General features: G+C 48.4%; 1 protein-coding gene across 1 annotated transcript; it reads right to left on the reverse strand.

The window, feature by feature from the left end:
- Nucleotides 1-7,455: 7,455 nt before the first annotated feature.
- On the reverse strand, nt 7,456-8,822 carry LOC101774204 (chaperone protein ClpB1-like; the record flags this gene model as incomplete). Its single annotated transcript, XM_022829770.1, has 1 exon — nt 7,456-8,822. A coding segment is annotated over one exon (990 nt), but the record flags the coding sequence as incomplete, so codon positions are not given.
- Between the last annotated feature and the right edge of the window lie 8,274 nt (nt 8,823-17,096).

The following is a 17,096-nucleotide window of genomic DNA, read 5'->3' on the forward strand; positions in this document are numbered from 1 at the left end:
CGGAAATGCCCCACTTTCCTACGCCCGCCTACTGTACGCGTGGAGTGGTGTGAGGCCTGGTGTGGGCCGGTGGGCGTATTTCGGCCGTAGGAGTACGAATGCAGTGTGCCAGCCGTAGGATTGAGCGGAAGGGTTCAGAAGCATTGGTTCGAGAAGTCTAGCGATGTCCTGCATCCGAAAGTAGCGTGTATCCTCCCCATCGTAGCTCCATTGGGCTCGAGGGCTTTGCCCCTGCGTAATGCAACAATGTCTTTGATTTTCTTCAGCCTGTTCGCTTCAGCTTATTCAGCCGGTTTATCAGCCACCAAATAGTATTTTCCTCTCACAACAAATCAGCCGTTTCAGCTTTTCAACCGACTTATAAGCTGAAGCGAACATGCCTCTTGTTTTATTGCCAGTGCGGTCCTAAGGAAATTTGACTCGGTCGCAAGAGCATGAAAACCTATCGTTGCAAGGCAAGCTCAAAATGCCAACAGCATACCACAGTACTGTTCCGTGACGTTTGTATAAGGTAGCGCTTCCACACAGCTGTTGATATTTTCCGTCCGAACAGACCGGGTGCGCCCCACTCCGACGACTAGCTGATATCCGTATGAGCTCGAGGACTGCCGGACCAGACCCCATGCCTACCGAGCTGCCACACATATTCCGCTCATCTTTAAAACCCCAAACACTACACTACACGCCCGCTGGATCGGTCTCGCTCTCGCCATCGGGAGATCAAACCCGTGGACTCCGCTGCATTAGCGGTGCTACAGGCCTCCTCCTGTTTCGCCGTCACCATGCCCTGTCCCTCTTCATTTCTTTCCGCCAGGAACAATAAACTGCACCCGCATCAATCGCCAGTTCGTCACCATAACTTTTGGAAGTCGACAAGTGCGTACCCGCCTTGGAGCCTTGCGTCAATCTGTGTACCGGGAGGCACAAAACCTGGGCCTTCCACATCCATCAGCTTCCCTTCCTTCTTTTCTTATCTTTCTCTTCCAATTTTTTTTATCCGATAAAATGAATTCTAACGGGAGACGCTTGAGCCCTTTTGTTCCTCTTTCCTGACAGGGGAGCCGTGGCGGTAGGGCCGGGGGCATTCTCGTCCGCTCGCCCGAACAGCGACGCGCCCTGGCCCCCCGGGAAGTCCACCCTCCCGGTCACGTGGCCCTCGCCCGCGTGTGCGCCCGCCATTCGCCGGCGCGGCAGGCCCGCACGCCCCCGCTACGCGACGACGGGGGACGCACCACGTCAGGCGGGGGACCTCCCTGACGTTGACGCATGCTCCCCACTAAATGGGCCTGGGGCCCGGCGGTGGGCCCAAGGGGGCTATTTTAGCATCCAGACCCCTGGAAACTACTTTATCCGGAAAAAACCTCGCGATCATTTTTAATTTTGTACTACTTCCAGCATAGGAGGTGGTAGGGTGCAGGGCCGAGCCGGCACTTACGGAGTACGTGGAATTCAGGGGCGTGACCAGAAAACGTAGCGAGTACGAGCGCAGCGCGCTGCGGGGCCCGCGTGGCACGGCTGGAAAACGACAGGAGTAGGTGAGGTGTAGTACTACGTTCACTGTATATTCAATAATTTCCCCTGCACTGTCGTCACGAGCGGCTGGGTCCCACGGGTTGTGGGCCCACGAGCCTTGAGCCTGCGCCACTGTATACTAGTCGTTGTCCGTGACGAGCCGTGTGATGGACTTTGGAGGGGCCCCCACCGTGGGCCCCGCTCCGGACGGGGACGCTGCCGGGTCCGGCCCGGCATTACCATCATGATCCATCATCCGTCGAGCTCCATCATGCATTCATGTGCAGCTGTGCCTGCTTGCTGAAATCGCTCGAGCTTTCGCTGCTGCTCGAAAAGCTCTTCGAGTCTCCCTCAAAATTTGGGGGGGTACCGCAGCGATCGACGTTACATATATGTAAGTACAATACAAACGGCACCAAAATTGTCAAATTGAGGCACACGATAAGAACTCTTTCTTTTTTTTTCCGAAATACTTCACGATGAGAACTCTTTCTCTTTTTTTTTCCGAAATACTTCACGATAAGAACTCTTGAAGGAAGGCGCATGTCATAAACCAGAATGTTCTTGGCCCGTGGTACAAAACTCTCCGGTTCGTCAAACTCCTTTTTTCCCCCCCTAATGGCTTGTTTTGTCTAATGATTAGTAGCGGAAATCTCGATTTTTTATTATTTTTTCAAAATAAGAATGAAAACCAACTGCCCATTAGCAGTGGTCAGAAAATGACGTTGGGGCAAAGAAATTAAAAAGACTGTGTCAAGGCTCAATGATTTAGCTCTGACGACGCGTTCAATGGTTCTCCAACAGGAAGCAGGGGTTCAGTCTGTGTACGGTCGCTACCAGTGTACAGTGGGCGATTAGTGCGTTTCAGTGAAGCTATTACCTAGGTGCCTGAATGGCAGAGAAGCAGAGGAATCCAAGATGATCCCAACAGCAAACGGTGAAGCCGGTGAAGGTAGATATTGATCTGCATAAGCACGTTTTTCCAGTAAATAATAAATCTACTAGTGCATTAGCATTAGCTAGAAAGTGACCTGAGGCAAAGAAATTAAAGAGACTCTGTCATGGTTGGCTCAGACAACGTATTGAATGGTTTTGAAACAGGATGCAGTAGTACGGTTGCTACCAATGTACAGTGGGCGATTAGTGCAATTCAGTGACGACTGACGTTACTACCACAGTGGCAAAGGAATCCAAGATGATTCCAACAGCAAACGGTAAAGCTAGTGAAAGGAACCAACGATAATAGAGGTTGTCGAACATGAAACGCAGGTACAGTTGTTCCTCTGATGCACACCCTTGTTCTCCTAGTATCATATGATCGAAAACTGTGGTTTCTCTTTTTCGAAGAAAAAGATCATGGACTCAATAAAATACAAAATCAGCCAAAAATCTTGGAATAATAATAAGATTCATATAGCCCATTCTAGAACATAAATCGTACATGGCAGCGCTTTTTATGAAGGATGCCATCAATCCTTCGGACTTACTTCCTCCCCATCCTAAATTATAGGTCATTTTAATTTTTGTAGATTCATAAATTTTGCTATGCACCTAGAAATATATTATGTCTTGAAAGGTATGGATCTAGAAAATATGAAATGATCTATAATTTGGGGTGGAGGTAGTATATATGGAAGCTTGATCGAAACCAAGTGAAAGGAATTTTACCGCACATTTGTAGAAACAAAAGGGGCAACCAAACCTCTAGCTAGTGGCACACCGGCGAGTCCATGAATGATTTACCCGTCTCCAATTCACGATCGATATGGATGCTCTCATCCCGCTTTTCCCGACTGTACCACTAATGATATTGTTCCTCAATTGGTTTAGTTAGCACAATCAAAGCAGTACTGATAGCGATTCGAGAGTTGATCGCCATGATGGCACTCATTGTAGTGGGTGACATCTTTTCCTTTTTCCTTTGATCGCCTTTCTATCCCAACAAAACTTGTGGTTTGTGCAATGCTTTTTCTCCCCCTCTAGATTATATGCTAGACACGGATTGATCTGTTGCCACTTAGCAAACAAAACCAGCTAGTGCTTTGAATTAAGTAGTATACCCATCACTCGATGGCCCATCGATTCGAGACCTGATTATAATTATTAGCCATTGTTGGAGTCCAACTAGTGATTAGCGAAGAGGAAGGAATAAATAAACTCCATGATTATTTGACCCAGCCCCAGATCGATCTCTTTAGGTGAGCAAATCTGCAGATGCATCATCTAAAAACAAGTGGCCATCAGGCCTTGCCCCTCCTGGGAAATAAAAGCCAACTACAGGCATATCGCTTGTTCAGGATGCTGATGGCTTAAGATTCCCACTTGCGCATACAACTTGTTCTTTTTTTTTTTGAGGGAAACCATACAACTTTTGTTAGGGTTTTATGTTGCATGATGAAGTCCTATGTACTGTGTCCCAGTCTCCCTCTCATCTTGTTTCAAATCCTCAAAGCTTTGTTTTTTTATTCTATATTGTTCTGGTAGTAACTGATGAAAGCAAATCAAAGGGAGGATGCAAGCAAGCCAGCTCGCATATAAATTGTTAGCAGATCAATCGATCGAGTGATGCCGTTGTGTAGCATAAGGACAAGGCCATAGCAGAAGATCTCATGTATCAGCAGCGCAATAGAATAGAGCCCGAGAGCCCATTGTATAACGTGCACGGGATGGCCATCGGATCAACTGGGGACTAATGAAAATTCAGGCCCAAGGGGGTGACCTGTCTACTGCCTTGCTTTCATGCAGCAGAGCCTTATTCTATCCTGCCTCGCGCATCACAATCACGATTAACTTAAAAAGCTCTGAATCGACGGGTTCATTACAATACTGTCCAAGGCTACTGCTGGAAGTATCCGTGTATTCTAACGTCTAAGTACAATAATCTCCGGGGAGCCATCTCTGCTGTTTTTTCGCAGTACCCTCCATTCTCCATGTGTAATTTCATTCGCCACGCTCGCACATCTTTTCATGGCGGCGTGCGCATCGGATCCCACCCCCTCCACTCTGTCGGAAAAGACTCGCGTTGCTCGTCGCGCGGGCGGCTAAAGCCGATCGCCGTTCGAGGGCCAAATGCCCAAATGGCCAATGCTCCGTGCATACTTTTTCAGCTCGAGCGACGACATCGAGCATTGCAAGGTAAAGCTGAGCCTTGACAAGGGCACAAAGGCTTTGCAAATCCAAAAGCTGCCCCCCCTGTAATCATGAATGATTGGTAGTATACTAGTAGCTTCCTTGGCACTTGCCTTGATCGATGCTTTCTTGTACGATAACGTTCGAGACCTTTGCTTGCAGAAACAAGTCATTCTGCGTACTGTTGATACCTGACCAATGAACTGAGTGGTGAGTATATACTTGATACGCAAACAAATATCGATTTCCATGACTTGTACCCCAGAAAACCAAGCGATGCTACGTCAAGGCACAATACAATTTCGTATAATGATGGCCTAGATTGCTGACATCCAAGCTGGCTGATAGGGAGGGTGAAGAAAGATTATGGCATAAAGTTCTTCAACAATAAAACTAGAAGTATTCAGATCAACAAGATGAAGCAACACATTTAGGTCAGAACAAGTTGCACAGACAGGAGGAGCTGCGTGTGTTTACAAGCTTCAGCTATCTGTCAAGTCTGATAAGCCGATAGGGGTCAGTTGGCTAGCAAGTCCCCGAATCCTGATAAACAGTGTTTGTTTCGTCTACTATGCTGTTTGCTTCGCGCTCTGTTGTATGGGGGGATATTCTACATTCGCATAATGGTGACCTTGATTCCAGACATACAATTTGGTTTCTCCGCTTCTCTAGTCCAAATGGGGGATCCTCTCTTAGGCACTAAGACTCATGTAGAATCAATGTAGATCCAACTGAACAAACGCAAGAACTTGTTTGAACTTTGGTTACTTTTGTAGTTTAAATACTAACTTGTGTTTAGAACAACAAAATGATGACTTAAAGTTGCAGCGCAGAGCGAATTTATTAGTACCAACTAGTACTTCAGTACTGATATATTGAACTTTTTTCATTCGAGGGGTCACAGTTATAGTTGTAGCCTTATAGGATGTGTTGAATTGAAACACCAAGCTCGCACGGTTAGAAACTCCAGCAATGATCCCTAAATCAGATCATCCTCACAACTTCATCCATTGAATTAGTTGGAACATCATATGCAAGCATGTGAATGACCTAAACACCTTCTGTAATGCCGCGGCACCGAGAAGACTTGTTGCATTTGGTTTTTGCCTAAAGTAGTTGTCATGTGCCTCCACACCATCCACGACACGCAAGAAGAGGTCTCTTGACATTTTGAACCTCCTCCTGAAGAATGTTGCATTGTATATTGGAGGACTTGTAAAATAATTAGCCACAATGCGCAGATTGCCACTAGACATGTCCCTCGGAATCCCTCGGAACTACCTCACGTCTGGGACTGAACCACGACGCTTCTTCTTATGTCTCTCATAGTCCATGTCGGCAAGCATAAGAATTACAATGAGGTCGTCATCATTTAACTCCTCTTCCTCTTCCTTCTCCTCTTCCTCTTCCTCTTCCTCCCACCATTAAGCAATGAGGTCATCATCATCGGAGAAGGCCATCTACAATATTGCAAAATTGCCAGCTTCAAATAAGTAAACATGCAACCAAACAAATAATATTGGAAAACGGAAATGGGCAGCCCAAACTGCTAGTACCATGTGAGGCACAAATACTATAGCCATAGCAAGACTGCATTTAGCTAACATGGCCTAAACTTTGGCACATGCTAATAATTGCATCCCAGGTAGAAAGGAAGCTTGCAGTATCTAGCAATTCTGTCTTGCACTCCTACTCAGTTTGCTATTCATCTAAAAAATGAATTCCCCAACTGAAGCTCTTTAACAAACCAATGGCACAACATACATAATCATCTAATCATTTAGATGAGAACGTCCAAACACAAAAATAGTGCAGATTGGTAGGGAATACTAGCTAAATGTACCATCACAATACGCCATCATACAAATGAAATTGGAAAAAAAAAAACCTTGGCAGCCGGTGGTGGACGGGTGAAGGACCTTGGGGCTAGAGTTGGAGGAATTTGGGAGGAGGCAGCACGTGCCTGCAGGTGCAGAGCCAGTGCTCAGGGCCGACGGTATAACGGCGCGGGCTGCGCTCGGAGCCTCCGGGCCGCGCCCGCTCAATCGAGGAACGGCTGCGCGCGGGTGCTTAGGCCACCGCCGCTCGGAGATAGCGGGCGACGCGACCGCGAGGCAAGGACGCCGTGGATCCATGTCCACGCACGACCGGGCAGTAGCGTGGGAGGACGACGGGCACCGGGGTGTGTGCGGGAGGCGGCGCATTCTGCGGTCTGGAGTTCAACGCGCCAACTTGTGTGGAGCAAACTATTGCTCATGATTGTAACTTACTTTCTGAGTAATAAAGTTCTCTCTTTCTCCTCACAAAAAAAAAGAAGATGTGTTGAAAAAACATCCCTTCAGTTCAATGCTCTTCTTGGAAAGGATTGCTTCAATGGTAATGACAAGTAGGCCTCTCTTTCGCTTCATACTTCTTCACTAGTGGGCGTCTTTTCGTTGCAAGTACGATAGCAAGCACGCAAATCAGGGACATACAATTTGTGGGCTGAAACTGGGTAATAGGCAGTCCGTTTGTTGTTGTGTGAAAGGATGCATTATAGATCGGGCCGAATTTCAGATGGGCTCGCTGTGCTGGAGAATTGATCTTCTAGCTCTCGGCCTCCAACGATCATTCATGCATTTTTCAGTCATCGTTGTCTGATAATTCAGGAGGATCCTAGCACTGATCATCCTGGTAATATCAATGGTATATAATAGCAGTGCAGAGCCTTACACCAAAATGTTGGGTCCTTGAGATGTTAGATACAAGCTAATGGGTATTTTGAAATTTGAATAGACAAAGTTTTGGTAAAATGTGAACGTATGTATGCGCGTGCTGAAAGACACATTTGTATATAATAGTGGTATCCTTTGGAAACTACGATCTACGCCCTCAAAAAAAAAAAGAAAAGAAAGAAGGGAAACTACAGCACGATCTACCATTCTTGTCAATCCTTGTGCCTGTCATTCTGTGTTGTTTACATCAGAGGCATACGATGCTTTTGTATTCGTCCGAGTTCGGCTTCAGGACCGTGAACCCCCAGCTTCCATCTTCTCTTGGTCTGCAAGGTTCTCGGTGGTGAGCACCGGCTCCTCCTCTTCTGCAGGCTTCTCGGCAGTGAACACCGGCTCCTCCTTGTCTGCCGGCTTCTCGACGGAGAACACCGGCTCCATGTCCTCGTTTGCAGAATTCTCGATGGTGACTACCGGATCCTACTTGCCATTGTCTACAGACTTTTCAAAGGTGACCTTCCTGTTCTCACTTTCAGGCTGCTGATCGATGATGACTACCGGTTCGTCCCTGTTCTCATCTGCAGGCTTCTCGACGATCAACACTGGCCCCATGTTCTCGTCTGCAGGCTTCTCGACGGTGAACACCGGATCCTGCCTTTTCTCATCTCCAGGCTTCTCGGTAGTGAACACCGGCTCCTCCCTTTTCTCGTCTGCAGTCTTCTCGGCCGTGATCACCGGATTCTTCACCTCGTCGACAGGGTTCTCGACGACTACGCACATCAGCTCCTTCTTTTGGTCCGCCGGCTTCTTGGTGACGGTCAACACCAGTTCCTTCACCTCCTCGTCTGCGTCGATGGAGATGCAGCAGTCCTCGTGCACCTCCTCCCGCACCACCATCTTGGAGATCCTTGTCACGACGACCTTCTGCACGAACCGTCTGATCGGCCTAGCGCCGTACATCTTCACCTCGCCGCGTGTCTCGGACAGCATCACGTCGAGGGCGGCGTCGGTGACGTCGAGGTCGATGCCCTTGCCGGCGAGGCGCGAGGCGACGCCCTTGAGCTGCAGCCTGGCCACCTTCCGCAGCAGCTGGTCGCCGGCGGACGACGACGACAGGGGGTGGAACACCACCATCTCGTCAAGCCGGTTCACGAGCTCCGGCCGGAAGTGCCTCCTCACGTCGGCGAGGACGCGCTCGCGAGCGGCGTCGTTGTCCGGGTAGCCGTCGAGGTGGTGCGCGTCGAGGTTGGAGGTCATGATGATGATGGTGTTGGTGAAGTCGACGGCGCGGCCCTTGGCGTCGGTGAGCCTGCCGTCGTCGAGGATCTGCAGGAACAGGTTGAACAAGGCGTCGTCCCCCTTCTCCACCTCGTCGAACAGCACCACGCTGTACGGCCGCCGCATCACCTGCTCCGTGAGCTGCCCTCCATTCTCGTACCCAGGCGCCCTGCACGCAGTTACGGAATCATTAATTATAAGGGATTAGAGTAACTTCAAGAGTCTCTAAAATTTCTTCCCAAAACTCTGTATTAGGATTTTTTTAAAAACATTTTTCTTCCAAAATCATACCATCTCAGAGCAACTTCAGGAGCTCCCTTAAAATTGCCCCAAAACCTTCTTTAGGGAAAAAAACAAACAAAACTTACCTCCAACAGCTCACTAATCGTTCTCGTAAAACTGCGCGGACGCTAAAAATACCTCCGTCGCCCCGCATACATGCGGGGTCCAATCCTTCCCCAATCACCTGGCACGCGCACCTGATGGACCTAAATCTGCCTGCATCTACCACCTGATGGCACCACGCCGGCACTAGCCGCGAACGCGTCGTGGCACTTGGTGCTGCAGGACGCTGGCTTCTGCTCCACAGCGCCTGCGCCCCATGGGTACGTCTCTGAGCGCCGTAGCACAGGTGGGTTGCTGATCTCCGGGGGCGTGCCTCGCTGTGCCGCGGCGCTGGAGAGGGCGAGCCGCTGCTAGTATTGGTGGCCGCCGCCGCCGCGGATAGCGGTTCTTGCGCCGCCGGCCCGGACGACGAGTCGAAGCAGACGGAGATGGCCTTTCCCGAGGAGGTCTGGAGCTGGAACTCAGAGGGGGAGAGCGTGAGGAAGGCGTTGTTGCACAAGTGCTCATTGTAGTAGGTGACCGCGTACAATGGCGGGTCGCTTTGGTCCTTCTGTTGCACCTGCTTCGTTGCTGGGCAGTTCATGTTGTCCTTGTAGGTGCGTCTGTAGTAGTACCTGTAGTAAACATTGGGAGAAAATCAAGAACTTGTGAGTGAGATGAACACGAAAAGATCCAGCTTTTCTTTTGGCTTCAAACATTTCTTGAAATTTAACTGTATATTACGGTTGGCCGGTCCGGATGCGGTGAATGTGAGCAAAAGTCAAAGAAGGTTGGTCTATTTTGAAATATTGGGGACTAGTTATTAGCGACCTGCTATGAGTTGATATGTTTTTGGAGGAAATTTTTTGAAAGAGCCCCCAATATATAGGGAAGAACTTTTTGGAAACTCTAGCCTCCCCAATATTTTTAAACAGACCACGTCAGCATTAATGTGCCCATCAGTTGGGCCAACCTCTCTCCTCCTCCGTGAACTCCCTCTCTCTTAACGTTTTTCTCCTATCACCCTCCAACGCCGCCGCCAGTCCTTCCTCCCATTGCCCCTCCTTACGCCGCACAGTAGTTTGCCACTGCTTTCGCCCGTCAAACCTGCCGTTGGGTTCAACAATTCCAACAATCCCATCAGGAAAATCACAGCACAACAATTGACAAATCAGTTGCGCGCCATGTTGCGCTCATTTTTCTACAGGAATGCATGGATTCAGAAACGATGCAAACCATTTAGGGGATACTATGTATCAATAGAAAGATAATTGTCCAATCAGCAAGTACATTGCTACATGTTAGCGGCCGCATAGGTCATCTTATACAGTGCCATGCGACTCATAATATTTCCTTTTTTCATATGCACATATTAAGAAATTATATAGCTCTACTAGACAACTTATTGTATAGGTTACTTGATGAGTCGTCTCAAGATTACGTGTCAATGCATGAGACCACCTATTAGATGACACCAATGAACTTACCTGATAATCTCGAGCATGGTAGGAGACCCCCGATTGGAAGCTGATGTATGTTTGATTCCCAAAAGGCAAACGACTCCAACAACTGACAAATCATCATGTTGGGCAAATTTTTCATCAGGAATTGATTCAAAAACTATGTCCCTGGCTTCAGAAAAAGGTAAGACCAAATACTGATGCCGCCGCCGGTCCTCGACCTTGCAGATCACTTCCCAAGTTGGTCCTCGATCTTGCAGATCACTTCCCAAGTTGCCACCGCCGGTCCTTGACCTTGCAGATCACTTCCCAAGTTGCCGCTGCTGGTCTGGCCAAGTTCGGCCACCAATGAACCCGTGCAAATTTCGGTCCCCGACAGGCCATTGGTGTAGGTGGCCGCCGACAGACAAGACTTACCGCACCTTGTTGCTGCCGCACCGTTCTTGCCCCTGCCGGACCGGAGCATATGAACGTGGTCGATGCATCGCAGGCCCGTTCGCGCCGCCACAGCAAAAAGGGCCCGCGCTGCAGCGGAAGCCTGCTCGTGCCGCCGCCGCAACGCCGCTCGCGCCTCCGACACTTGCCTCACGCACGCGGGGAAAAAATTTGGCGGGACTGGGTCTGCGGGCGGGAAAGGAAGACCTGTGGCCGATTGGGGGAGGAATGGCGATGCGGATATATGCGGGGTGATTGGGGAGTTTTTCGCGTTGTTGTATCTTTACGGAGAAAATATGGGAGTGTGGGACTTGTTTTTTCATTTTTCTCCTAAATTAGATTTTGGGGTAATACAAGGGAACTTTTGGAGTTGCTCTTATGTGTGCAAGTGCTGGAGCATGTCGTGAGGATTTGTGAACATATATACCCCAGAGGCGAGCCGATGAGGCTCGTGACGGAGCTTGCGCCGACGTGCTCGGACATGTCGATGCGGATGAGCGCCTTCTCGTTGCCGAAGAGCTCCTCGGCGAGGGCCTTGGCGAGCTCGGTCTTGCCGACGCCCGTGGGCCGAGGAAGAGGAAGGAGCCGGACGGCTAGTCGGGTTTCGCGAGGCCCGACCGCGAGCGCAACACCATGTCAGGTCGAGCAGCCTCTTCCGGTCATCCCGCCCCAGGGCCGTCACCGGGATGCCCGTCCATTTGCTCACGATATGCACGGCATACATTCGGAACATCACGTACTATTTATACATGTGTGATGATCGAAGCAATTGAGAATGCAGAATCGCCCAACATTGCTAGCACCTGCGCTATGAGGTCCGGTGCGACGACGTTGTCGTCATCCATGGGCATCCGCTGTCGCTTCCTTGTTGCCTCTTTCGCCATTCTTTTGCAGCCTCACGGCCGCGCATGCCTCGTCGATCAAATCGATAGCCTTGTCCGCGAAGTAGTGACCTGATGAAGAGAAAGACCCTAGCATTAAAAAAAAATCTATTCCTCAACCAGATTTTTTTTCCTTAGTAAAAGACCCTAACATTAAATTTTTTTTATCGGCATAAATAAAGTAAATAACATTTCGATCAGTGGTTTAGCTAGGCCAATGATTGACTGATCATGCAATACAGATATTCCTGTTGCCGTACAAGTTAGTCCACGTAGATCTTTTTCTATACGTATATATATAATAACTGACTGAAAATGGCTAATAACGGGGAAGATATTTGCATAAGCTAGAAATCTGGAGGAGATTTTGCTTGGATTCTATGCATGTGGGGTCCACCGAATCAGCACAGGACCCAAGGGCCGAAACAAGCCGCCGATGCTGATCCGCCGAAAATGCAAGCAGATGGTCCCTCCATCCTATTGGATCAGCGTATTTGTTAGCTTCACGGAGACTAAGGAAGAAGAAACACTCCCACGCAAATCATTCAACGCTTCATTGCCCATCGTCCTCAGTCTTTGAACGATTTTCACCCAAACGCATGATCTCAGTCAGCGTGCGACCGCAAGAAAAATCTTGGATCTTTTCGTGTGACAAATACGCCGATCAAACATATATGGACGGAGGGAGTAAACTCGTGATCATAATCATCACGCTGATCGAGATGATTCGGATGGCAAGTTATTAGAATTAAGGGATAGTCTTCTAATTATAAATTATAGCAACCAAAGTAGGAAGGTCCAGTTTCGTAGCTAGTCATATACGGAGTACTCCTACTTTGGTTCTATGAAACACGGTGCATAGGGTTTAGAAAGTTTTAGCACGTTCTAGTTGTGGCGTAAACTAAACTCACACCTAAGCAAGTGTGACGCGCCTAGCTTAATTATGGTGTGTACATGGACTGATGGACCAAACAAGTCTGAAACATATATATCAGATTACATTTATTATAAATTTAAATACGTTCTAGCATATCGACATAGTTACTTTCATTAATAAACTCTATGTGAAATATATCTTCAGAGATGGTCGCTTAAGTGAACCACGTCTAAAATGGAATAATTTTTAGGGGCGATCGGCTTAAGCGGTAGCTTTTGAAAAATGGTAGTTTTAGAGTTGGTCTATTACCTTAAAAATGGGTATTTTCAGTATGGGCAGAGTTTCTATCGGGGATATCGCTCAATTAAAAAGAGCCGAGTGCCCCCTATGTATTGTGCTTTATGGTATGTTGGATCCCATACTCTCCCTTATCTCTTCCTTCTCTCTCATCCTCCCATCTATTGAGATCGACGTGCGTTGAGAGGTGGTTAAGGCAAAGCGGTCATTAACAACCAACGGTGAGGGTAGGCACTGCTGTGGGAGGAGAAGGCGTCATGGTGGGCCCGCTTAGTCGTAGGTGGAGCTATGTCTCCTAGACTCCTAGGGGTTTGCAAGAAGCCTTACTTGGTGTGGGCGTTGCTCGGCAGCCTCTGCAACCGGTTGTTGCTGTTGCTCATGCTCGGTGAGGATGCGGTGATGGTAGCTTCAGGTACATCGTCCTTAGCCTAATGCCGCACTTTACCATCTTTGGGTATGGCTTGTTGGTGGCACCTTGGTGCTCCTCGACAATAATGCCAGTCGTTAGCTGCTTTTGCTTCTTTCATGGTGCATTTCAACATTCATCTATAGCTCATAGGAATAAGTTTTGCCTTCTATTGTGGACGCTGTTGCGTCAAGTTGTTTGGACAAGTTGGTTGTTTTGGCGTTAGTTATTGAATTTAGGAATCCTAAACATCATATATTTGACGCAAGGAGTACAATGGAGCATACCAACAATGATGCAAGGTGGCATGGTGGCGCTCTTCCCCCATATGGTCATAGGGCGATGATGATGCTATTTTGAAGAGCTGGGGAACATGTTGTGGTTTAATTTCGTAGGAAGTCGGTGCTGCTGCATTTGCGAGCTAGGAGCGATGACCTACGTCCTACGATTGACACAGGTGGGACACTGCTAAGTTCTTGAATTATTTTAGTTGTTTTAGTGGTGCGCTTAGTTATGCAATTCTGAGCGGGTTGTGGTGTTGATTTCATGATTTGTTAGTTTGAGCGTCACTCTTTCATGGCATCTGTACAGAAGTTATGCGGCGATGAATAGTTTCCCTAGTTATATGGTTTTCGGGCATGGTTATTTTTTAAATCAAAATATTCTTTATGCTACTTGTCCATTTGCTATAAGATCATAATTTGTCTTAAGATTTAGTGTTGAAAATTCTTCGAATTCTATCGTGAGTCACGCGAAGGTGCATACTGCATAGAGGACCCGCGATCATCGAGTCTAGAAATATTTGTTTTTGTATTTGATTTTATTCAGTTTTTTCCACGTTGTACGCACCTCTTGTCAGCTGCACCGGAAGAATTAACAATCCTTGTACTTTCATCAGATAGTAAATATTGTTGATTAGTGCCCATGGTGTTTCCTCAAGAGCTTTCCACATAAAATTCATGTCTGATTTAACACCTTCACACCGCAAGCACTTGTCGCTTCACCCCTCAAAGGTCAAAGCGGAACAACAGGAAAATAAACATGACTGAGCACGTACCAAGGGCAAGAATGCCAGCAACGTACGTCCTGAGATGATAATGCTTCCTCCTGCAACCCTATGGTTGGTGACGAAGTTCCGCTCTTCAACTCTGAGGTTGGGGCCGTAGCTTTGTTCTTCAAGTTCGAGAACTTTCGAGTCTCGTCCGCGTCCGGCTTCTGGGCCTCGTCTGCGTCTACAGACACGTCGCCGTCGCCACCCACCGTCTCCTTCAGCGATGGCGGTGATGGTGCTTCGATAATCTTCTCCGGCTTCTCGACGTTGAACACGAACTCCTTGCCGTCTGCGTCAATGGAGATGTTGCAGCCGTCGTCCACCTCCTCCTGCACCATCATCCTGGAGATCCTTGTCATGACCATGTTCCGCAGGCACCGCCTGATCGGCCTGGCGCCGTACACGGGCACCTGGTCGCTCGACACGGACAGCACACCATCGATCGCGCCGTCGGTGACGTCGAGGCCAATGCCCCTGCCGGCGAGGCGCGCGGCGATGCCGTCGAGCTGCAGCCTGGCCACCTTCCGCAGGGTCTCGCCAGACAGTGGCCAGAACACCACCATCTCGTCCAGCCGGTTGATGAGCTCCGGTCGGAAGCACCTCTGCACGTCGGCGACGACGCGCTCCCGCGCGGCGCGCATGGCGTCCGGGTCCGGGCAGCCGGACGCCGCGCCGGCGTCGAGGTGGTGCGCGCCGAGGTTGGAGGTGATGATGATGATGGTGTTGGTGAAGTCGCGGTGTAGCCCTTGGCGTCGGTGAGCCTGCCTTCGTCGAGGATCTGTGTCCAGGTTCACCTAGTTGAGGGACATAGGTACACCATGGGTTCCCACCGACTAGGATACTAGTCGGACAAGTGGGCCTGTCCAACTAGGACGTGCGAAGCGAGGACATGAAGTTACTTGGAGTACAAGACAAGATAACTAGACAGTTCAAATCTACTCGGATATTGCGCAACGTGTATTGTAGTCCAACTTAGATTACCTTTATCGCTGAAATAGCAGAAGAAGCCGGACAAGATCTGCGGCGACTTCTTGCGGAGGTCAGGGTCGGAGCACAGGTCGTGCCATAATCTAGACACGCACGCAGTTGAAGCGGCACAGTGACCTGTCGGGAACACGGGATAGGATTTCGAAGATGAGGTCGTCGGGTAGGTTGGGTACGCGCTGCTTCTTCTTCCTCGACCTCTTTGCCATCTGGTCTGCAAATGGTGGCTTGATTGATTGATTGATTGATTACAGGGAATCACCTCTCCAGGTTATGAAGCTTTAATAGAATTTTCGTCTAGAGAACCATGCATCATAAGAGGAAAAATAACTCCACAATATCTTAAGGAAAATAATGGTGCCAGCACAGTTGAAATGCTGAGCTACTAGGCTATGCATGCCCATAACTTTCTACTCCACATATCGGCATCTTTTACAGGCATCATCTACCTTTGCCCTAGCTGCAGCTCACCTCTAGCATGCCCGTCATTCATTCCTAGGCCACCACCCACATCAAATGGCCATTGGCGCCACCTGAACCGTACCGCTGCGCCTGGATGCTTAGATGAGGCCATGAGAGTCCTCGTCCCGTGTAGGTCCAGGGATGATGGATCGATATAGCCTTAGAGGCGAAGATTCTGACCACTAAAGACTATAGATTGTAACGCATCACTGATGTAATAATGATGAAATTTGGTAATAAACTAAGATTGTTGGACAATTGTAAGCATCACTGATGTGAAGGCTAAGAAACAATACTTGTATTCCACCATCTAAAAATATATACTCCTAGTTGATTGTTAGATAAGAGTCAAGTCAACCTGAACACAAGATCATTAGTTCAGGTTGACTTTATTAGCACTTTGATAACGAGCTGACCGTATACGTTGAACTGGCCATGCTGGTTCGGACGACAACGAAAATTAATATCAAGGTTTGTAAGCATTATTCTTAATGGTTCACTAAATTTGCAGTTTGCATATACCAAGAACCAAGAACCAAGCATACATCATATTGAAACTAGTCACGGTTTCCATTGAACTATCGGTTTGAGAAAGACAATCTCACGCAATGCTAGCACTAATAGAAGAGTTGAACTCACCGATGGAACATTCAAGCAGAATTCACGGAAGGAACCTATCCTTTCCCCAACCAAGGTGTATATGCGAGAAAAAAACAGAAAATTGAACTCACAAGGATACATATCAAATCAACAAATAATAATGCAAGCAAGAAGGGTAAAATTCATATGTACATCATAAAAAAAACAGATAAAAAGCAGCTCCATGACGGTCCATATCTGTAGGAAATGAAAAGAAATATAACCTAAAAATGCATCAAATTCCGGGCACAAATAATGTGTTGTTCTCTCACGTTAGTCATTAACCGACAAGCTCATAGTAATCAGTACATGAAAGCAAGTCGAGCCACATATAATCGAAATAACATATTCCAAACCACATTACTAGAGAAAACGGCTCTAGTACCAGTTGGTAAAAACCGGTACTAGCAATTCGGTACTAGAGGGGGGTCCTTTAGTACCGGTTGAAATAACCGGTACTAAAGGGTATTAAAAAATTAAAAAAAATCAATCCCCCCTTCCCTGCCGGACCTGCCTCCCCCGCCGCTGGCCTCCCTCCGCCAGCCCCGCCTCGCCTACCCGCCTGCTCCTCCGCCTTCACCCCTCCCCACCGCCCGCCCGCTCCTCCGCCTCCACCGCTGCCTCCGCCCCTCCCATCCGCCTCCATCACC

This window comes from Setaria italica, chromosome IX, assembly GCF_000263155.2.
Source record: "Setaria italica strain Yugu1 chromosome IX, Setaria_italica_v2.0, whole genome shotgun sequence".
Lineage (NCBI taxonomy): Eukaryota > Viridiplantae > Streptophyta > Magnoliopsida > Poales > Poaceae > Setaria > Setaria italica.